Consider the following 25,290-nt stretch of genomic DNA (forward strand, 5'->3'; position numbering starts at 1 on the left):
AAATGATTGTTCTCTGTGATTGTCAAATAATTGTATTTTTGAGCATATCTATTTTTAAAAATACCATAATTTGAGGGGATTTAATAGCTCACTGACATGGAGTAAGCCTGTGATACATGTTCCACTCATGACTTCATCCTCATTGCAGCCTGGCCAGGTAGGGTTGTTCATTTGCATGACTCCCTAATCTCTCAGCCCTGGTCAGATGGTTCAGGTGAGTCAATTAAAAGCTTGTTTGACTCTCACACTTGAAAGCAATGAATGTCATGGTAGGCATATGGTTTTTCTCTTCTTAAAAGTTAAATTATTTTTGTTATAAAAAGGTAACAGTATCCAGGCAATATAAGGTCAATTTCTATGTTAGCATATATCACCTAGGCACAAGCTATAAATTCTCTGAGGATAAAATGTAATTGGCTTAGTTCTTTTTCCCTTGAGATCCTTCAACGCCACCTGACACCTCAGTGGTGCTCAATGAAAAAGAAAGACATGTTAACAAATAAATGAGCAAAATAAAGAATAGATAAGCCATTTAGTATACCCCAATAAGTCTAAACCATAAAGGTCTTCTTAAATATGGAAAAGCAATGCACTCTTCTTGATTTAATTTATATTGTCAGAAGAAAAGTAAAATTAAAAGAAAAAAGGTCAGATCGACAGGGGCAGAATATTATGTTGGTCTGTAATTTAGGAGATGCCACTTACTGAGTGTGAGATGGCAGAGATATGGGATGTGTGGAGTAGCTGAAGGAAAATGCAAACAAGCAAGAGTAATGTGTATTAGAACTTACCTCTTTGTTTCTCCCTCCAGACCGTGACCCAGGTACCATTCCTTGTTTACTGTTTACTCCTGGGCATAATAGCCCAGGGAAAATACACAGTAGGAATTCAATAAACATTTGTTGAATGGGTAGAAAGAGAGGCTTATTATTTTAAGATGCCACAATAAACATGTACTTACTTTAAAATGCCATTTATAAATATGTGGTTTCATTAATCATGTAAGCTTATGAGAGGTCTTATAAAATTATTTTTCTGAAGTCCTTTAGGGTCTTGAACCAAATTATCTTCAAACTAATCATAAATATGAAAAGCCACTAGTATCATTAGGCTATGACTCCATGGTAATTATCTGACTAACCAACTTATCTAAGCTATCTGAAAGCCAGGTAACCCATTCCCACTGAGGACCTAGCGACAATATTGTTAAATAAATTTTTCCAAAAGTTTATTTTACTGGCAAATAAAGAACTAGAGCACAAACAGTTGTGATGCCACAGTTGCTTTCCAAAATAATTATGATCAGGGTCCCTGAAGTACGCAGTGTATTAATGAATTCAAGGGAAGGCAACGCCACTATTAGTAATAGCTTTTTATTCGGAGTCCTCATTTTCCAGATAGGTCACATTAAACACAGCCATTAAACAATAGCATTGAGATAAATCCATACAATGTATGCTGCTTTGTTGTGAATTCTTGTTCACCAATCACTTGGTGCAGCTAAGAACCTTATGGAGTGATGGGGCTGATAAATGAGAATAGCCAACCTGCAAAACACTGGGGCCAGGAAAGTCAGACTTTATTCAGGTCTCATTCAATTATGTTTCGAATCAACACATCTTGATAGCCAAAACTCTCATTTGAATTAGTGCTCCGATAAATGCTCTGTGTTGTCAAAAGAATATAATTAGGCAGTAATGAGTGGGCATATATTATGCCAAACCTCAGTCTACTTGTTGACCTCAGCAGCTTCTAGTCCATTAGGCAACAAACAGCTTTTAACCTGGTGGTAATAAAGCATACTGCTCTATTACTACATGACTTTTTTTATGGTGTCATTTTTTAAATTGAGCAGTACCTAGATCCTTTAAAAGGAAGTCATGTTTTACAAGATCTCAGCTAATTTTGAAAAACAAAACAAGTCAATTTTCCAAACCAGAATTCAATTAATTTATGAAGTAGTGAGCCAATATTTGCATATTGCCTGCAGAAAGGATAAGTATGTCAGGTTAAGAAATAATGTGAAAGCATTCTTTGAAATTGCATGATATGTCTCTTTAATGTTCACTTTGGTATAGGTATAACTAACTGATTCTCACTACTTTTAATTTTGATGAAAAGATCTTTCATCATTAACATTTAATGAAAAAATTGTTTTGTTACTGATATTGTTTTTAGTTCATCAGTAAACAGTTTTTAGAACTTTAACTTTCTTATGAAAATTTCTATAAATTCTTTTTCTGTGCTTAACTTCAGTTATTTAAGGGCCTAAAAGACAAAGTATTCAATATTATTATTCATTTTGAATGTGTGGGATTTTTTTGAGGGGTTAGTAATTGGAAGATGTGAATAAAGATAATTTTTTCACATTCTGAATTGTGATAAAAACACCTTGAAATATTACTGTTTGATCATGCATCACCCCTTAAGCAAGCTGCTCCCCAAAGGGGTAATTTTGGTATCTCGTAGACTTCCAAGGAAGCTGAGCACCAGAGGTCTGTGGTAAAGGCAGTTGCCAGCCAAATGAATAAAAGCAAGGTTCCCTCAACTCAACTATAAAAGCTTAGCATCCTGACTGCTGAATTACCACCAACTTGTAAATAAATAATCACTACTAAATACAGATAATGTGTTAAACAGCTAACACTAGTAAATCACTGGTGACAGAGAGCCTAAAGGTAATCCCTCACACATTGGCACAACCAATTCTTAAAATCTGATAGTGTTTTAATGTCTTCAGACACATATAATAAATTGAACAACTGGTTACTCAGCATTAAGAACATTTTAAAAATAAATCCTACTCTCTTTGTTGATTTCATTTACATACTGCCTTAGATTTTACTACTTGGCTATCTGTCTAGTAAGAGAGAGGCAACACTTGGTAAGACTAAATGGAAATCAGTTTTCCATCAAATTTCAGCTATCAAGCTAAATCAACCTGTAGTCTCCTGGCAAAAAATAACATCATATAATAGAGACAACACATTTCATATACATAAATTGTCCAAAATATAGAGAGTCAATTAGGTTTCACATGTACAAGAACCCTTCTTTTCTGACTTAAACATTTACAAATAATAAAAACCAAGAGTAGAGCTTTGGAAAGGCTGTTACTGGGAACCAAATACAGTTCTCAAGAGAATAAGGCTGATGGGAGTTGTCCATTCTTCCCTTTCAAAGCAGTTTTGCAAACGAGGTACAGTCTAAAATCTTGACAGCATTTGATAGAAATATTTTCAGTTGGATTTTTCGAGGTTTAAAATTACAAAGCTGAATTCACTTCAGTGTTTGTTTTTGCTTTTGTTTTTTATTTTTAATATAAGGATTTTATGACATTTATGTTGTTTCTACACTGGCTTGGTGGCCAGGAAAGAAGGCACAGAATTCTCCACCAGTTTGCAAATAATGCATTTTTCTGCTCCCATGCACAAACAACCTTTATTTAACTCAGCACCACATTTTCTAAGGTATGGGCTGGAAACTGTTTGTCATGAAGCTGTAAAATGCAAAAATTTTTAAACGCTGAAGGAAAATGTCAATCAAGACATTTTCCCATCTACTGCTACTTCAGCAAGTGCTAATTTTATTTTTCCCAATTCCTGAAATTTGAGGTTTCCTAGCCTCATATGGAAGTAAGTTTGAAACACGCTAAATGTCACAAGGAAAGGTGCAAGAAAATGAAGGAATAGACGGTGTATTGTTCTCAAGGGACACCAATAAAAAGAGGCAGAAGAGCGCGGAAAAAAAGGCAAACTTTTTGTTAAGACCCAGACCTCTTGTAAAACACTACACAATGCAAGTAACCAGTGGTGGTACCACACATGCATTAAAGCATTTTGCATGGTTTTGAAATATAATGGGGACACACATCTTGAACCACTTAAGATACTTTTGAGAACCAATCAACAATATGATATCTACATAGGTAGCAGCTGTATGCTATTGAAAAAACATGAAGAAGTTTCAGGTATTGGTACAAATGTAATTCTTGTAATTTAGCATGACTTTAATAAAAGCTTCCACGAAGGACTTGTACATAACCATGACTGACAGATGTATTTTTTGACCTTTCAGTTAGCTCCATCAGCTCACTCAAACACATTTTGAACAGATTATGTACTGTAGTACTTGGTAGACTTTACATTAAACAAGAGACTTTGCTCTGAGGCACTGCTTCCAACACTCCATGGGGAAATGGAAGCAGGAAAAAACAAAACTCATAGAGTTCGACAGCTACCAAGGCAACACTTGCCATTTACAATATAAGCCCAAATATTTTTGCAACACAACTATATATTAATTTAATAAAATACACAATATAGCTCTTATACACTCAACAATTTGGCTCATATGCACTGAATCTGCAATAAATCAATAAAAATATGTCATTTGATGTAAACACATTGAATCTTCTTACATTTGCACATTTAAATGGTCATGTGATTTGTGTATGTCTAAGACGTTTTCGCGTTCCTGAGCTATTTTAGTGTCCACAAATGAATAAAACATATCATTCATGTTAATTGTCTCTGAATATCATTACTCAATGGTAACTATTTTTCAGAACTTTTCTAGGTCAAATTTAAAACATATCCATCATTATTTATATGTTTGTTGGACACTAAAATGCTAAAGAGGCATTTTAAACCTTTAAATTTTCTTCTCCTTTCATGAAGTGAATTAGTCTACGTGTGTGCAGGACAAAATGGACTATACCTTTTTACATTGAACTTTTATACGATATGAGGTGTTTTACAAATGACTCAGTTTTTAATTTTTTTTGACTAATGTTATGGAATGTTTTCTGTGTTTCTATGCGTGGCAGGTAACTTTATACAGAAATGTTTACCACAAATATGTGTTAATGTTTGGTGTAGCTTGGACTACTGCAAGGTCGTTTCAGGACTTTCAGTAGAAGCCTGTGGTGACTGCTAGAAATTCTACCACAGATCACAAATTATGACCCTGCTTTGTATGGGGTTTATAGGTAAACAGTTACGTCAGAATAAATCACGGAGTACAGTCTTAGAGCAATGAGAATAAAACTTCCATTCTCACACTGCATACCTTCCTAACAGATAGTCACAAGGTAACTTGCCTCCTCATCCTCCTTTTTCTTCTCTCTTTTTTCTTCTCTGTTTTTCTTTCCTCTTTGAACATCATTAATTCTGTCCTAATATAAGTTTGGTCAAAACAAAGCCATTGTTATTTCTGAAAAAGAAACAGCAGTGAAAAGAACATACTTGTGGGCACTTCAGATGTTCACTAAAAGCCTTAAAGCAGCATCGGTCTTTCTTTATCCCTGTAAAATGGGGTTTTCACCAAGAGGGGTCATTTTTAAATCAACAGAAGAGACAAGAAAATGCCAATGCTTTTTTTTTTTTCTTTTTTTTTTTTTTTCACTTTCTCACAGCCACAGGGTCATTTCCCCGGCAGTCCTGCAGAAGCTTGTCGATTTCTCTCACGACTTCCTCTGCATCCACCGGCTCTCTGGCCAGATCTCTGTTAGAGTGGTCAAGCTGCTCCAGGACAGCGCCCATTTCACTGGAATCCCGGCTGGCTCTTGAATGCACATCGGCAAAGACCCTTGCCATCTGCTCAGAAGCCAGGAAGGGAGGGTCTCTCGGTTGCTTGCTGGGGGACAGATACTGACTGTCAGTGGGCAAGTACTGGCTGCTCGCCTCGGCCAGAGCCCCTGGCTTTGCTTCGCAACCATCCAGGGAGCCTTTCGTTGAGGTGCAAGGCTCGATGCATGCCTTGGTTGGGCTGCTTGATGCTGAGGGGACCTCTTGGAGGAGAGGGCTCAGGGCACGTTTGGCTTTTAAATAAGGTTTCACATTGGCAATGAGAATCGTGTGCTCTCGCTTGTCTTTTCCAAATGTACAAAAAGTCTTTTTCCCAGTGGGATTCACAGTTTCGTAAGTCTCAGTCTCAACATTAGCTTCAACTGTGGGTACAAAGAGATTTGTGCGGTAATCTGCGTTTTCAGCCTGATTGGTTGCAGGGAACTGTGGCATCCAACACCTGTCAGAATGACCAAGCACTCGGCATTCATCTGTGCAATTAACACACTCTTCTGGTTCTGCAAAACAAAAGAGAGGACGGCAAATCCAATCATTAGGGATGCCTTTACAGTTCTACAAAGGCTGCGATCAGCTCTCCCTGGGTTTGCTTGACCTCTGATCTCTAAATTAAAAAGGAAAAGAAAACAATAATTAAAACATTTCAGGATGGTTGCATAAACCTGCTGGTTGAGACAACGGTTTTATTTAAGTCTATTCTCTAGGTATTAACAAATTTCCATAGCCTGGGAAGAAGTAAAAGTGGCCACTGGAGAATCATTCTCAGTAGAGTAGAATATCACTGTAAACTAATCACCTGGGGATATCAGTTAGTCTTTGTTCTGTATAACCCATCCTGGAAACAGGGAACTTCAAAAAGGATTACCAGGTTTAATTTTTGAAATCAAATAACAGTGCAAAAACTGAATCACAAACTTCCATAAAAAGTCCTAAGCTGCTATTTTTTTTTTATGTTTTATCCCTATTTTGCTTGTAATTGTTATTTTGGTGACAGTCATGAAATAAGGTTTTCCTTTAAAAGCCTGCTTTTCCTACTGAAGAGTAGCAAATGGAATTTTCTATCTGAATGTGTTATGGATAAGCTTGTCAAAAAGTGCACATTGCTATTGTAGTAGATTTGCGTATGGATCATGTAATCAGTTTTCTTCACTTCAGCTTTTTGTTTTTGGTGTAAGTAGGTGAAAATGTATTTTGTAAACAGATATAGTTCAGAATGAATGACAAATCATGATTTCAATTCTAAATGATAATGATTTCTGTGAGAATTTTTGCTTCTCTCTTTTGTGATAAGCATGTAGATAATCTAAATAAAGTACTGTTTAACGATCACTATTTCAAAGATGCTGAACAAGAAAATATGAAAGAAAATTCCTTCATTATGACAACAGCTGCTTATGTCCATGAACTCAATATTTTAAAAGATAACTTTGAACTACATCTTCCCAGTTGTCCCTTTCACCTACAAATCATTATTTTCCTTATGTTTAATGATCCTTTTTAAATCAGGGACCTTTTTTTCAGGAGAGGATATTTACAGTTTAACTCCATGTGATGGGAATAGAATTCCTTACTCATTTGGGAACCCTTGGGATTGCCATTTAATTGATGCTAGAGGATCTCCATAATGTATAGTGTCCTGTGTGCAAGGGAAAAAGCAGCAAATTTAATAGTGCTGATAAATTTATACAGTTACTTTTCAAAGTCATATACAAAATCTGAGTCTGTACTTAAAACACACAAAAAATTCCTTATACAAAAAGAAAAAAAATAAACCACACCTTAATTATCTCAAAAGGTTTTAGGATAAAATAATTTCCTATGAAACTAAACTCTTTTAGAAAAGAATCAAAATGGTGTTTTGACAGAACAAAAATTCTGTGGTATTTCATAGCATGTATCATTATTCACACTTGAAATGTTAAAAAGAAGTATCTACATGGCTTGTCTCTATTTTAATTTTGTCTTACTTTTAAACGTATATTTACTTAGGAGTGAATAAAATATGTTAAGTTTATTATGTAATGCAGGCAAGAATGCTGAAATGTAGTCTCAAACTGAACTATCTACACACAGACTCAAATACTATCTATGATTTGAAAGGTTGTCAGACAGATGGACACAAACAGAAGCAAAAGAATCTAGGCATTTAAAATTTTCTAGAAGCCTCCCTGTGCAGATTTAAAGTAGAGCAGAATTTAAACAACAGGATATCAGAAAAGTTTACTATCAGGTATCTGTTTTCATTACCTATTCTGAAAGTGAATCTTCAATATTATGCCTGTGTCAGTAAGTGTTAGAAAAAAAAATACATATCATTTCATTCAACTAATCTTATCCTTCAAAAATACAGTAGAAAACTTTACTATCTATTTCACTTGCTAATATTTTTGTATCTTTTAGATTTGTGATTTTTAAAAACTTCATTTACAACTCATACACTCTCTTTGAAAGACACTAACAAAATTTTATTTTTCAATATTGACTGGCCTCAATTTCAGCAATTTCGATAGCCCAGCTTTGAATGAATTCACTATGAATTTAAGAATAGAGTGAACAGGACAGAATAATGCAGATTTATGAAAGTGTAAATTGACCTTGAATTTGAAACCATCAACATAAAATTATTGTTTGCACTTCACTACTGAAACTCTGCAGCTTTTTTTACTTGACTTCATGTTACATCCTAGGGAGCAAATTTTGAGTATTGATTACGACACATTATATGCTGTTCACTTTGTCATTAGACTGTAATTTTGACAGCAGCATTTCACAGACAGTGAAGAAAATCAAATGGACCCTTCTGTACAAGCTGCAGAAACTAAGAACATAAAATGAACTATAACTGCCAAGGGTCAAATAAGAATTTTTGAGAGAGTAGAATTATTTCTGAAGCGACATAAATAAATAGATGACTAGGTAGACACATAAAAGAGACATAGGTAGTACATAATGAATTACTAGCTAGACCAAAAAAGTAGACAAAATGGAAAAAAATGAAAGAAAAAGAGAGGCGAGAAGGAAACCAAAGTGAGGGGAGAGAGGGAAGGATGGAGGGAGGAGTGAGGGAGGAGGGGCTTAAAGGAAGGGGAGTCGTATTATGAGGATTTCTGCTATGCACACCTTCTATTATATTTTTAAAAATCCACTCAATAAACTAAGTGTGTATAATAAAGAATAATAGTGTGGAGGATTTTCTCAAGCCCTAGGACTATAAAGGTAGATAATAGCTTCTTTCTGTACCTTAGGGAAAACGAATCCCGAAACAGATATGTTGAATTATGAACTATAAAAATGAAAAAGAAGCAAATTACACAGACAGCCACTATTTGCATAGATTACATATTTGTATCAAAAAACAAATTTAGGGATCCTGGACAGAAAACAAATTTAGAGATGCTTGATCCAAGATTCATTTTTTCTTCTGGACCAATCTGGGATTACAAAGAAATTATTTACCCTCATTTTTGTCCTTTCCTTAGTATAACATAATAACCCTTTCACAGAATGCACCCCTTGCCAAGAAAGATGGGATAATCCAAATGGTATATAGATGAGAGAAACTGAGAGATAAGCATATTTATATTGCAAAGTGAAAACAACTCTGAAGTCCGACAGCTAGAAATCTGGGCAGTTCTGTCTATAGAGAAAGTTTACAGTGTCTAATCTTTTAAGTGTAAAATTCCCTGAAGGATCATATGACAATCAGAAATTTAAATACTTGTTTAACATTAAGAATCATTTTCTATACTACTATAGTCACTTCTGACTATTATAAAAGCTCCCAAGGGGAGGGATATAAACACAGTCATCTTAATTAGTTCAATTTTGCATCTTAATTTATATGATCTTTTTCAAAAGATATAATCACTTAAATTACTGTAAGTACTTGCAGTTCAGCTGCCACCATAAACTATACATGCACACACACACACACACACACACGCACACACGTATAGATATTTATTTGCATGTGTGTAATAAAATTGAGCTTTCTCCAGGAAATAGTCCAAACAAAATTTAAAAACTCAAACGCATGTCCAATGCATTCCTGAAAATTAAAAATCAGTAACTACCATAAGAGAAATACAGATGAATGAATAAAACACACAGGAAAGTTATATATTTGTAATATAAAGGATAGCAGATATATATAAAACATATATATAAATATATTTATAAATATAAAACCTTGTATATAATTTACATGTATGTATAAATCTTTTTATTTAAAATCACCAATAAACAACCTTTTAATCTTTCCCTATGCCCTTCAACTATGAGTGTGAAACCTCTGACTGGATAAACAACTTGACTACTGATTTTAGAATTTTATATAATTCAAGTTGATTTAGACATAAAGATGTATGAAATCTGCAAATTCATATTAGCCAACAAATCTGAAAGCTCTCTCTCTTTTTTTTAACCTAGATTAAACTGTTTAATAACTTAAAGATATTAGGCAAACAAACATTTTTTGCCAAAATATACCTTCAAAGGAACAGGCATTGTGAAAGTTACATATATATGAGGAAAAAAATATTTAGGTAAAACATCAAATTATCTGTTCCCAAATTATTGTATTTTAGCGATCTTCCACAAAGGTTACCAGAACTTAATGTCCACAATGTGATTTTAACCTTGTAATGTCACTACATCATGAAGAGTACACAACCATTTCAAGATGGGTAAGAGGTGCCAATAATTACAATGTAGAAGATTAAAATTTGAAGCCAAAACACTATTTAAACCATCAAAGATTAACAAAGATTAAGGGGCCTCTATTGAACATAGTTATTTTGGGAAAAGTCAGGAGAAAACCCTTGCGTGTTGTGACTCGGAACTGTTCACTGCCGAAGAAACACAGTTCGAAGAGCCACGTCATGAAATTTCTTTAGAGTAAATCTATCTCTTTACTACAATCTGTCTCACTCTCAGGAAGGAATTTATCACAAATCAAAAGATAAGCTTATTTTCCCTGTCTTCAAAGCATTATACCACATAACCCAAAGAGAGATACTTAGCAACTAATTTGTTAACACTTAGGGAAATATTAGAAAACATAAAAGGATTTCCTCCCCTTAGTTTCATTGCCTGTTTCCTCCAGAGCCCACACATCTGTACAACTGAAAACATGCTTATTATTTCTAGAATAAGAGTTTCAGATATGCATCTGATTTAATTTTTATAATGAAGAAATAAACGTCTGTGTCATAGAAATCTGAAAACCAAAATCCATTAATCAGAACATCAGTGAGGAAGTTCTAAATTGTTGTGGTTGTGGGGAAGGCTATTTGAGAGAGTTTTCTGTGCTTTATGACTGTCAACAAAATGGTTTTATTTCAGCTCTGTAAATAGCTTTAAATAGGAATAGTGCTCTTCTGTTAGTGTGGTGGTTGCTCCTGTTTCTAACAGCACCTTAAAATTGGAGTTGTTTCCAAGTAGAGAGCTCTATAAATGAAGTTCATTTTTTATTTGTTCTCACTTTTCTTTTGTATTTCTATTTTACCTTCTTTCATCAGTGTAAGCTTTCCTAACACCTAATTAGCTGTCTGGGAAAGCAGAGAGCTGGCACCCATCTATATTTATGGCTGGCCCAAATGTTCTGGAGATTAACTCTACAAAACTTAAAGTTGACGCCCATCACAGATTATCTACCAGTAAACAATGGCAAGCCAGGATCTTAGACTGACAGTTCGTGTACACCAGTTTTCTACTGAAAGTTTTTAATGATGTAACCACAGCTTGCTTCACTGCCTTTTTCTTTCTTCAGTGCACACAAACACACACACACAATTTTACGCATGTACACACACTTCTCTATGAGCACAGCAAATTACAATTAATCCAAATATATTCTAACATATCAGAGAAAAAAACACCAATACTAAAATAGAAATCTCGTCAGAATACAGTCCAACAAACCTCTAATAAAATGTTTCTTCAGTAAATTGACATAATTCATAATATCCTGCAAACTGACAGTTTTCTACCACATACAGTTCTCTCTTTTTTTGGCAATGTTAATGATTATTCACTTACTTCCCTTTACCATCCTATAAACCCCTTACACTTGTTATGATGATAGGGTGAGTCATTCCATATAAATGGCACTTTAACAATCTATATTCATTCAAATTATTTCCATTTTTGATTTCTATGTCTCATTTACTAGCATATTAGTTAAAATTAAACCTTCTGATTTCACACTATCTGACTATGAGGGGGTAAAAATTTCACTTTCAATATTACTTCTAGAGACAGCATTGGAAAGTTGTCTCAAAACGTCTTTCTCTGTGTCGGGGAATAAAAAGAAACAAGTATCCTAATATTATAATTTTATCACATGCTATTTCTTCTGCTAGTATTCACATGACTTCCAGGCTTAATTTTAGCACAATTTTTAATAACCTTGGTGTATCCCTTATTCAGGGAAGAAAAGAGAAGGGTAAGGGAAAATGTTGCATCAGAGTACAATCACTTTATTTAGCCAAGTGATCTTTCATCTATTGCCTTGTATTTCCCATGTTTCTCACTTGTGCACAGTGATCTAGGCTGTTCTACTAATCAAATAACTGATATACAAATACACAGATGTGGGATATGTTTTTGCTTCTTTTATTTTTTAATGTAAGATCACGTATCTTGTTACAATATGCTCGTTTCGTGAGCATGCTTATTCACGTGTTGGCAGTGATATAATGATAAAACACTGGGTACTAGACTCCAGGAACTTAAAATATTTCCTAATAATTGGTCATAAGAAATAATAATTTAGAAACATAGTTCATGGAATAAAAATACTATGAGAGAAATGTATATATTTTTAGGTGTATGTACTGCTGATCTGGCTTCCAGAATTTACCTCAGTTGTGAAATGCCATTCTATCTGCTTTTGATAGGCAGAGAGCACATTTTGAAAAGGAGGTTATAATAATGCTATCAAATAGTCAAACCGTGGCAGCTTAGAAGTACCAATCCTCTGGCGTGCAATTACATCACACAATGCTTCTGAATGTATCGCCACAACTTCATTCAGACACCAGAAACCACTGTCCTGTATCACATTCAACTGAATCCAACTGCAGCTGGGTAATTGGAGTGCTGGGAGCATTTGCACTTACTATTCAATGCACCTGCACACCTTTGGGGATGGTTTCAAGTGTTTGTGACCCTTTGGACATAATAATAGGTCTACCAGAATGAATCTTTTGGCATAAATACTGACAACCACAGATAATGCTCTGAGATGAAGAAAAATGAAATTAAAGGGAAACATATGTTAAGGAATGAAAGCAAAAGGATATAAGGAAATCTGATATGGAAGCACCCGAAAAAAAAAAATGAGAATCTAAACCACATATTGAGAACCTATGGCACAAATATAATTGTGTCCTGTGGCACAGTGTCCTGAAATTAACATTCAAAATTTAGCTGCCACCCTTCCCCAGTCCCATACTGTAGGTGCAGCCATCCCCTGGGGTAGTAGCAGATGCTTAGAAGTGAAGGCACAGATAAATAGGGCCATCTCTTTCTTAACAGGTACGCTCAGGAGAACTGGCTCTGCAACTCAATTCTATACTAAATGGAACAAGTTTTTGTTTTTGTTTATATTTTTGCTTTTTTGAGAAAAGGACTCTGACATAACCTATCAAGGAAAAACAATATAACTCAAATGCCCCACCAGAGTAAAGACAGCTCAAATTCATTGGGAGTAGTAGATGTGTGTAATTCAGCAGTTAAAGGAATTATACTCAATCATTCATAAGGTAAGAATGAACTAAGCATCAACTTTGTGAACTGGAAGTTTTCAAGCAAAGGCATCTTCGAAAGAATGTTGTGGAACAGGTGTTGTCTCAAGTAAAGGTTTGTGGTAAATGAACCCACGTTTACCCACCTCTAAAATTCTCCAGTCTGGAAGGCTGTATCTCTTTACCAAGGAGTTTACAGTTTCATTAGAAACTAGAAACTTGATTTGAAACCACCATAAGAGAAATAATTCATGATTCGTTACATTTTGAACTATGTTATATGAATGTCAAACAACAGAAATACAGAGAAAAGTGTAGATTGTAACATGGTGAAAGGCTTTTTAGAAGAAGTGGTGCTTGATTTGCAATTCAAGAGATGATCAGGGTTTCAACAGACAGTGGAGAGCAGGGATAGGGTGATCTAGGTAAAGAGATTAGAAAGTGAAATGATTACCACACAGAAATGTGCGTTTCACAGGGTGATAAGAGAGCAGATTTGTAGGTCAAAAGATGTATATTGCAATGCCTAAAAAAAAAGTAACAAGGGAAAAACTGGCTAGAATGTAAAAGAAAATGGAAAAGCTCTGAATAAAAGACCGAATTTAGTTTAACGGGTAATGGAACACTAATATAGGTATTTGAGTAATTTATTGTACATCTCAGAAGATTCTTGAAATACTTAGGAGCTTGACTGAGCAGTACTGAACAACATTTATGAGCCTAAAAAACTGCTTGGTCACAGAGCAAGTAGTATTCAAATCAGCATTACTTCTGGTACAGGTATCTAGCGTTTGGGCTCCAACCAGGATTATCTCCAACAGAGCACAAAGGACCTGTCATAGCTCTGGCACCATCATTCCAACTCCAGTCCTACCCCATTCTGCTTGCGTCTCACTCCACTTCTCCTAAACTAAAGAAAGACTTAATGTATGTTGATTCAACTGATATTGTATATTAACAATATAAATCCTGAATTTTATAGTTCTGCATTAGAAAACTATTTTCTTTCTTCCTACATCTACTTTATCTCCCTTCCTGCTTTCTCAAATTTGCTATTATTATTAACCAACCATAAGATTGCATATGATGACATATCAGAAAGCTTAAAGGATTCTAGAAGGCCAGAAGAGGGAAGGTCTGGAAGAAAGAAGATCATTATATGTATCTAGAAGAGAGGTAATAAACACTCCTACAAGGCAAGGAACATGGCCACAAATAAGGTAGGTAGATGTTGAATCTCAGAAACCTTTCAAAATTTATTCTGGATCTCAAGAAGAATAAATAATTAATGAAAATATTCTCCAAAATACTCATTTCTATTTTGGACAAAGATTATGCCACAATTTTCCAATTGCATTATATACTCTAGCGTTGCTCCCTGACTCTTATTTTTTAATCTGTTTGCCTCATCAAGTTCCTTATGCCCCTGGAGGATCAAGACTCTGAGGTCCTAGTATATTCTTACATGCTCTATTCCTTGAGAATACACTCAATAATCACACTTCTGAATTTGAACAGAATGCTACCATTGATATAAAGGAAGATGAAATTTAAAAGGTATCAAATACTATTGGTAAGCTATAATAAGAATGACCACCCCTTACAAATTACTCAATTCATTTATGAGAGTGTCTCGTCAGTTTTCAGAATGATCCCAGGACCTAAACAAAGTTATACATAATAGCTCTCTTTTGCTATGAGATACACAGTATTTAAAGTAACATCAGATCTATCTGTTAAATACCATATTGATATAAAATTCTGAAGCTTTCTATTTATTATTGAGGGTACCATTTTCAATAAAATAAATAAATCCTTCTTGACATATATCCACTGAAACATGGAGGTCAGAATATTTTCCCCTTAAGGGAATTTTTTAAACCAGAGACACTGTTATTGAAATTAAAATCTATGTTTAAGTAATCATCTCTTTATAATTTTAAATTATGTAAACAGTGAGTATTCTAAAAAACCTACACCTCAGCATCTATTGGCCTTTTTTTTTTTTTTTTGATTCTACTGCATTGTTGGGTCAAATGTGCCAGTTTCTCTCTTTTGTTTCAAGGTAGTTGCCTCGTATTTTATGCTTTATCTGACAGCTACCATCAACATATGAATTAATTAATAAGTCCTTGTAATTTTAGATTCTTGAAAGGGTTAATGCAGCTTCCAAAAAAGCCTGATTTATATGCAGTGAGAAACCTATGCTCTGGCATGCAGTAGTTTGTAAAAACTGTTTGGTTTACAGGGGCAAATTTAAAATTCTAGCGACTTAAACAATACTGTGAGTTTCAGACCCAAAACTATTTAAATATACTACTATGGAGGAGATGTTTTCCTTATGCTTTTATCGCCTGTGTAAGCTAACCCCATCTCTGATAATGACACCATTTTTGATGACATGGATGAATACACCTAAAATTCAAGTCATTCTCCTAACAAAGTGGTAATTATTAAGGAAGGTCAATGAAAACATGCCTATTAAACTGAACTCTTTGTAAAAAGGAAGCAAGATCGTCTTATTAGTTTTTCTCTCCTGCCTGCTATCTGGTTTCTGTTGGGATGTATTTCTATTTACTAGTTTAAATCCTACTGTTCACCTTGTTTCTAGCGCTTTTTGTTTTTTTTTTCAATTGCTAGAGACAAGTAAACGGAATCAGTATCATTTCTGGCATTCTCAGAAAACAGAGTTAATTCAGATGCAACTAATCCTCTCTTACTTATTATTTAGTAATCAATGCTTGCCAATAGGATTTGGGAGTCCCAGAAGATGGATTTTTAAAAAAGATTTTAATATTATAATATTTTAATGATATTCTGGTCTCCAAAGTCTATTCATTAAATTCATAGAACTCTACTCTAGAGATAGATCTAAAGTTTCAATTAAGTTACCTTAAATTAGATGGACATGCTTCCAAAAGAACAGATGGGTGCCTTGCTCAGATGAGTATTTTTAAAAATGTAATTTTTTAAAAGAAATAAGTAAAAAAAAACATGTTTTCTTTCAAGATTTAAAGCTGTGGGAAAAATATATGAAACTATACTTTTCCATAAATAATTCTTACAAAAATTACTTATATTACAATAATTTAAAAATAAACTGAGGAGAGACCTTCAAGATGGTGGAGGAGTAAGATGTGGGGATCAATTTCCTCCCCACAGATACATCAGAAATACATCTACATGTGCAACAACTCCTGGAGAATATACTGTTATGAGAGAAAAAAATAAGATACTTTTATTTAGAACAGTAATAGGCAAATTACCACCTATTTTGTTAAATGCAGTTTTATTAGAATACGGGGCCACAGTCATTTTTTTACATACTGTCTATGGCTATGTTCATGATACAAGGGCAGAAGTGAATAGCTACAAAAGAGATTGTATGGCCTACAAAGCCTAAAGTATTTAACATCTGGACCTTTAAGAAAAAGTTTGTAGACCACTAACTTGGGATAGATATTTTGAGTCTCAAGCTGGATCTTAATACTTTTATATTCCCTCTTTTAGCAAGATAATATCTGTGAAAGCCAGGTGTTGAGGATTTTTTAAGAATGATTTTAAAAAATTTCCTTAAACCTCATATACAAACCAAGATCTAAATCTGCTGGTCTATTATATAGTAGAGTTTGTTCTAATTAGAGCTAAACTATGAACCTTCTTGCTCTATGGTAGTAGGATGGTGTGACTTTCTAAACCATGGTAGAGACTCATCAATAGATCTTGAAATCAATTTTCTGGTTGTAACTAAATTTTTTTAAGTGAAATAGACAAAGGTATAAAAATAGAGAGTAAAGGCAAGATTGTTTATAAAAGCTTTGTTTCAATTTGATAACACACGTGCACACACACACATTCTGGTTTACCATATATCGACATCAATTAGAAAATGTTTGAAAGTCATTGCTTAATGAAATATGAAGCTTGTAGCCCAAGTGTTGTGGAGCATTAAGGGTGATGGAGTTAAGTGTGACTATACTGTTCCAATCTCATCCTTAGGGACCAAAGATTGGGAGAAGGAGAAAAGTAGAGGATATTTAATGGAGGACGTTGGCACCCCTTCTGATCTAGTATTCTAGAAGGAGGTCTCTTTGAAGACTTCTCTGTGCAAAAAAAAACAAGGGCATGCCAAGGAGAGTTAGAAAGGCTGTGGGTATATTCTACATTTATTCACTTTGAAAATGACCTGGATTATTGTACTAGAGTATAGATGAGGGTGGGAGCTGAGTCTGAAGCAATATTCTTGTTCCCCCAAGGTCTGCTTTGTGTTTTACAAATTTATCCACATGATTCATGGAGGGGAGGTAGAAATATAGAGGGACCAATATACTGTTAAGCAAATAGCCCACCATGTTCAGTTACTTTGAGACTGAAAGTAAATGGTAGAGATGTAGTTCTGACACTCCCTTTCCCCTCTCCCAAAGCCAGATGACAACAGTGATCCCCAAAATGACCAGTGTTGGGGGGAGACCTTCAAGATGGTGGAGGAGAAAGACGTGGAGATCACCTTCCTCCCCACAAATACATCAGAAATACATCTACATGTGGAACAACTCCTATAGAACAACTGCTGAATGCTGGCAGAAGACCTAAGACTTTCCAAAAGGCAACTCCCCAAGTACCTGGGTAGGGCAAAAGGAAAAAGGAAAAACAGAGACAAAAGAATAGGGATGGGGGCTTCCCTGGTGGCACAGTGGTTGAGAGCCCACCTGCCAATGCAGGGGACACAAGTTCGTGCCCCAGTCCGGGAAGATCCCACATGCCGCGGAGCGGCTGGGCCCGTGAGCCATGGCTGCTGAGCCTGCGCGTCCGGAGCCTGTGCTCTGCAACGGGAGAGGCCACAACAGTGAGAGGCCCGTGTACCACAAAACAAACAAACAAACAAACAAAACAAAACAAAAGAATAGGGATGGGACCTGCACCTTGGGGAGGGAGGTGTGAAGGAGGAAAAGTTTCCACACACTAGGGAACCCCTTCACTGACGGAGACAGGGGTGTGGGGAGGGGGGAGTGGGGGACAGGGGGCAGGAAGCTTCCGAGACACGGAGGAGAGCGCAGCAACAGGGGTGCAGAGGGCAAAGCAGAGAAATTCCCATACAGAGGATCAGTGCCGACCAGCACTTACCAGCCTGAGATCCTTGTCTACCCACCCTCCAGGCTGGGTGGGGACTGGGGGCTGAGGCTCAGGCTTCAGAGGTCAGATCCCAAGGAGAGGACTGGGGTTGGTTGCATGAACACAGCCTGAAGCGGGCTAGTGTGCCACAGCTAGCCAGGAGGGAGTCTGAGAAAATGTCTGGAACTGCCTAAGAGGCAAGAGACCATTGTTTGGGGATGTCCAAGGAGAGGGGATTCAGAGCACCACCTAAATGAGCTCCAGAGGCTGTCACAAGCTGCAGCTATCAGCGTGGACACCAGAGACGGGCATGAAATGCTAAGGCTGCTACTGCAGCCACCAGGAAGCCTGTGTGCAAGCATAGGACACTATCCACAACTACCCTCCTGGGAGCATGTGTATCCCACCACTGCCAGGGTGCCGTGATCCAGGGACAAATTCCCCAGCAGAACACACGGAGTGCCTCAGGCGGTTGAAATATCATGCCTGCTTCTGCCTCCGCAGGCTCGTGCCACATTACTTACCCCTCCCTCCCTCCAGCCTGATTGAGCCAGAGCCACCTAATCAGCTGCTCCTTTAACCCCATTGTGTGTGAGCGAAGAAAAGATGCCCTCAAGGGACATACATGAAGAGGAGGGACCAAATACAAAGCTGAACCCCAGGAGCTGTGTGACCAAAGAAAAGAAAGGGAAATTTCTCCCAGCAGCCTCAGGAGCAGTGGATTAAATCTCCACAATCAACTTGATGTACCCAGCATCTCTGGAATACCTGAATAGACAACAAATCATCCCAAAATTGAGGCTGTGGGCTGTGGGAGCGACTGTAGACTTGGGGTTTGCTTTCTATATCTAATTTGCTTCTGATCTTATGTTTGTCTTAGTTTAGAGTTTATTATGATTGGTAGATTTGTTTATTGATTTGGTTGCTCTCTTCCTTTCTTTTAATGTATAGATATATATTTTTCCCCTTTTTCTCTTTTTCTGAGTGTGTATGTGTTTGCTTCTTTGTGTGATTTTGTCTGTATAGCTTTGCTTTCACCATTTGTCTTAGGGTTCTGCCTGTCCATTTTATTTTATTTTATTTTATTTTTCTTACTATAGTTTTTAGCGCATGTTATCATTGGTGGATTTGTTTTGTTGGTTTGGCTGCTCACTTCTTTCTTTTTGCCTTTATTTATTACTTTTTATTTTTTTATATTTAATAATTTTTTTAAATGTCTTACTTTAAAAACTTTATATTATGATTTCTGTCTTTCTTTTTTTCTCCACTTTCTTCTGAGATGTGTGACTGACAGGGTGTTGGTGTCAGGCCTGTGCCTCTGAGGGGGGAGAGCTGAGTTCAGGACATTGATCCACCAGAGACCTCCCGGCTCCATGTAATATCAAATGGTGAAAGCTCTCTCAGAGATCTCAATCTAAATGCTAAGACCCAGCTCCACTGAATGATCAGCAAGCTACAGTGCTGGACACCCTATGCCAAACAACTAGCAAGACAGGAACACAACCCCATCCATTAGCAGAGAGGCCCCCTAATATCATAATAAGGTCACAGGTGCCCCAAAATACAAAACCAGTTGTGGTCCTGCCCACCAGAAAGACAAGATCCAGCCTCATCCACGAGAACACAGGCACAGTCCCCTCCACCAGGAAGCCTACACAAGCCACTGAACCAACCTTAGCCACTGGGGGCAGACACCAAAAACAATGGGAAATACGAATCTGCAGTCTGTGAAAAGGAGACGCCAAACACAGTAAGTTAAGCAAAATGAGAAGACAGAGAAACACACAGCAGACAAAGGAGAAAGGGAAAAACCCACCAGACCAAACAAATGAAGAGGAAATAGGCAGTCTACCTGAAAATAAATTCAGAGTAATGATAGTAAAGATGATTCAAAATCATGGAACTAGAATGCAGAAAATACAAGAAGCATTTCACAAAGACCTAGAATAACTAAAGAGCAAACAAACAATGATGCACAACACAATAAATGAAATTAAAAATTCTCTAGAAAGAATCAATAGCAGAATAACTGAGGCAGAAGAATGGATGAGTACCTGGAAGATAAAATAGTGGAAATAACTACCACAGAGAAGAATAAAGAAAAAAAAATGAAAATAATTGAGGACAGCTTTAGAGACCTCTGGGACAATATTAAACACACCAACAGAAGATAAACAGAATTGATAAATCATTAGCCAGACTCATTAAGAAAAATAGGCAGAATACTCAAATCAATAGAATTAGAAATGAAAAAGAAGTAACAACTGACACTGCAGAAATAAAAAGGATGGTGAGAGACTACTACAAGCAACAATATGTGAATAAAATGGACAACCTGGAAGAAATGGACAAATTCTTAGAAAAGCACAATTGTCCGAGACTGAACCAGGAAGAAACAGAAAATATAAGCAGACCAATTACAGGCACTTTAATTAAGACTGTTATTAAAAATCTTCCAACGAACAAAAGCACAGGACCAGATGGCTTCACAGGCAAATTCTATCAAAGATTAAGAGAAAAGCTAGCACCTATCCTTCTCAAACTCTTCCAAAATATAGCAGAGGGAGGAACACTCCCAAACTTATTCTACGAGGCCAACACCGTCCTGATACCAAAACCAGACAAAGATGTTAAAAAGAAAGAAAACTACAGGCCAATATCACTGATGAACATAGATGCAAAAATCCTCAACAAAATACTAGCACACAGAATCCAACAGCACTTTAAAAGGATCATACAGCATGATCAAGTGGGATTTAAACCAGGAATGCAAGAATTCTTCAATATATGCAAATCAATCAATGTGATAAACCATATTAACAAATTGAAGGAGAAAAACCATATGATCATCTCAATAGATGAAGAAAAAGGTTTCAACAAAATTCAACACCCATTTATGATAAAAAACCCTCCAGAAAGAAGGCATAGAGGGAACTTACCTCAACATAATAAAGGCAATATATGACAAAACCACAGCTAACATCATTCTCAATGGTGAAAAACTGAAACCATTTCTCTAAGATCAGGTACAAGACAAGGTTGTCCACTCTTACCATTATTTTTCAACATAGTTTTGGAAGTTTTAGCCACAGCAATCAGATAAGAACAAGAAATAAAAGGAATCCAAATTGGAAAAGAAGAAGTAAAGCTGTCACTGTTTGCAGATGACATGATATTATACATAGAGAATCCTAAAGATGCTACCAGAAAACTCCTAGAGCTAATCAATGAATTTGGTAAAGTAGCAGAATACAAAATTAATGCACAGAAATCTCTTGCATTCTTATACACTAATGATGAAAAATCTGAAAGAGAAATTAAAGAAACACTCCCATTTACCATTGCAACAAACAGAATAAAATACCTAGGAATAAACCTACCTAAGGAGACAAAAGACCTGTATGCAGAAAGCTATAAGACACTGATGAAATTAAAGATGATACAAACAGATGGAGAGATATCCCATGTTCTTGGATTGGAAGAATCAACTTTGTGAAAATGACTATACTACCCAAAGCAATCTACAGATTCAATGCAATCCCCATCAAACTACCAATGGCATTTTTCAAAAAACTAGAACAAAAATTTTCACAATTTATATGGAAACACAAAAGACCCCCCAAAAGCCAAAGCAATCTTGAGAAAGAAAAATGGAGCTGGAGGAATTGGGCTTCTGGATTTCAGATTATACTACAAAGCTACAGTAATCAAGACAGTATGGAACTGACCCAAAAACAGAAATATAGGTCAGTGGAACAGGATGGAAAAAAACATGCACATATGGTCACCTTATCTTTGATAAAGGAGGCAAGAATATACAATGACAAAAAGACAGCCTCTTCAATAAGTGGTGCTGGGAAAACTGGACAGCTACAGGTAGAATGAAATTAGAACACTCCCTAACACCATACACCAAAATAAACTCAAAATGGATTAAAGATCTAAATGTTAGGCCAGACTATTCAAAACTCTTAGAGGAAAACATAGGCAGAACACTCTATGACATACATCACAGCAACCTTTTTGACCAACCTCCTAGAGAAATGGAAAGAAAAATAAAACAAACAAAAAAAAAACGAGACCTAATAAAACTTAAAAGCTTTTTCACAGCAAAAGAAAACCTAAACAAGATGAAAAGACAACCTTCAGAATGGGAGAAAATATTTGCAAATGAAGCAACTGACAAAGGATTAATCTCCAAATTTTACAAGCAGCTCATGCAGCTCAATATTAAAAAAAAAAATCAAACAACCCAATCCAAAAATGGGCAGAAGACCTAAATAGACATTTCACCAAAGACGATATACAGATTTCAAGTAGTAAACACGTGAAAGAATGCTCAACATCACTAATCATTGGAGAAATGCAAATTGAAACTACAATGAGGTATCATCTCACACCATTCAGAATGGCCATCATCAAAAAATCTACAAACAATAAATGCTGGAGAGGATGTGGTGGAAAGTGAACCCTCTTGCACTGTTGGTGGGAATGTAAATTGATACAGCCACTATGGAGAACAGTATGGAGGTTCCTTAAAAAACTAAAAATAGAACTACCATATGACCCAGCAATCCCACTACTGGGCATATTCCCTGGGAAAACCATAATTCAAAAAGAGTCATGTACCACAATGTTTATTTCAGCTCTATTTACAATAGCCAGGACATGGAAGCAACCTTAGTGTCCATAAACAGATGAATGGTTAAAGAAGATGTGGCACATATATTCAATGGAATATTACTCAGCCATAAAAAGAAATGAAATTGAGTTATTTGTAGTGAGGTGGATGGACTTAGACCCTGTCATACGGAGTGAAGTAAGTCAGAAAGAGAAAAACAAATACCATATGCTAACACATATATATGGAACCTTAAAAAAAAATTGGTTGTGAAGAACCTAGGGGCAAGACAGGAATAAAGACTCAGACCTAGAGAATGGACTTGAGGACACGGGGAGGGGGAAGGGTAAGCTGGGACAAAGTGAGAGAGTGGCAAGAGAGTTTACATTTGGTACTACCAAATGCAAAACAGATAGCTAGTGGGAAGCAGCCACATAGCATGGGGACATCAGCTTGGTGCTTTGTGACCACCTAGAGGGGTGGGATAGGGAGGGTGTGAGGGAGATGAAAGAAGGCAGGAGATATGGGTATACTTGTATATGTATAGCTGATTCACTTTGCTATAAAGCAGAAACTAACACACTTTTGTAAAGCAATTATACTCCAATAAAGGTGTTAAAAAATTAAAAAATAAACTGAATCTAAATATCCTCAGTGTGCATCTACGCACATGCACAAATGATAATAAATATGTATTTTTCACCAAAAATGCCTCCTGTGAAATGAAACCTTTCTGAGAGAACTATTAAAATTGATAGTGTCCCAAAGGTTACTTTAGAATAAAATATAGACTGTTTGAACAAAAACAATTTGGCCTTCATCTTACTAAAACAAATCCTACCATAGCATATTGTTGCTACTATTATTACAGTTCAAAAATATATAAATAGTAGGAAACAAGAGAGTGACATTTTAATTGACATTTTAAATAAACCTGTTTTCAAAATTACTTCTCAAAAACTATTTGGTCCTTATTACCTTTACTGTGTTGTAATTTTATCAGAAACTGGTGCTTTTTACCCTCTAAGAGTGGGTCATCTCAAGAATGAACATGTAAGCAAAATCAATATACTCAATATCCATGTCCTAGAGTAAATACACAGAAATGTAAGTTGTAATGGGTTTTACTGGCAATGACAAGCCATTTTTCTACTAACAGCTTTAATATTTTGTAATCATTAAAACACACACAAGTATAGAAGAAATTGGGGAAAAAAGGCCATGAAACTCATATATAGAAGGAGAGGATGTAAGGCCTTCTGTAACACCCTGCTATGTAATGTAACCGAGGGTCAAAACACTATTGGAGGAGGCTATCCTTGAATCAGAGCAAAGATTAAAAGGTGTTTTAAAAGAATATGAAGTCTACCCATACATAATGCAGTATAAACGTCAAAATGTGTCTACAGTGGTGTTCTAAATACTTTCTTATCTTGGAGAGCACTTTCTGAGCTCTGATAACCATACCCAAAGCAAAGAACAGATGATAAAAGTAAAGTGCATCTCCCATGAGTAATAACAACAGGGAAATAAACATAAGTGTATGAGAATTTATTTTATTTTCAGACTTGTAATCTAAACTAATCTAAAAGAAAATCTATATTGACATCACAGGGAGAATTCATTGAGACGGTCCTTTCTAATTCAGGCATGTTCTGTTTGAGTTTTTCCCTTTAAAAATATGTATGCTCAGTCTCAGAAAGAAGTGATCCTTTGTGCTGTGAAAGTCATTTTTGAGTAGCTGCTTAACATTTCCATGATCATAATGAAAATAGTCATAATCTGGACTACTTTGGGCCTTTTTAATCTGGCCCAAAGATATTTGCTAGACAATACTATCATTAAAAAAAAAATTAACAACAAGTCAAAGTTGTACACATTCTTTCACAGCAAATTTCTTTGTAGTCTTTAGGAAAATGGCAGCAATCTTGTAACTGAAGTCTAAAATTCCTTTAGAGCACTGTAGGATTTAAGTCAGTTGGAGAATGCAGAACCTGTTACTGGAAACGTAGTTGGGATTATAACTTGTCTTCCCGAAGGACAGAAAACTTGACTTTGAGAAAGTATAACCCTAACCTTAAATTTTTAGGTGACTTTTTTTTGCCGTACGCGGGCCTCTCACTGTTGTGGCCTCTCCCGTTGCGGAGCACAGGCTCTAGACGCGGAGGCTCAGCGGCCATGGCTCACGGGCCCAGCCGCTCTGCGGCATGCGGGATCTTCCCGG

The 25,290-nt window shown here is 36.0% G+C and overlaps 1 protein-coding gene across 1 annotated transcript in view; it reads right to left on the bottom strand.

The window, feature by feature from the left end:
* Window positions 1-4,785: 4,785 nt before the first annotated feature.
* The window catches only part of PCDH17 (protocadherin 17), a 101,308-nt gene continuing 80,803 nt past the window's right edge, over window positions 4,786-25,290 (bottom strand). The window contains exon 4 of the mRNA XM_029210304.1: window positions 4,786-6,085. Coding sequence (XP_029066137.1) covers window positions 5,403-6,085 — 683 coding nt within the window. The 3' untranslated portion in view covers window positions 4,786-5,402. The remainder of the gene's footprint in view (window positions 6,086-25,290) is intronic.

Source organism: Monodon monoceros, unplaced genomic scaffold (assembly GCF_005190385.1).
Source record: "Monodon monoceros isolate NGI ecotype Baffin Bay Population unplaced genomic scaffold, NGI_Narwhal_1 Super_Scaffold_8, whole genome shotgun sequence".
NCBI classification, from domain to species: domain Eukaryota; kingdom Metazoa; phylum Chordata; class Mammalia; order Artiodactyla; family Monodontidae; genus Monodon; species Monodon monoceros.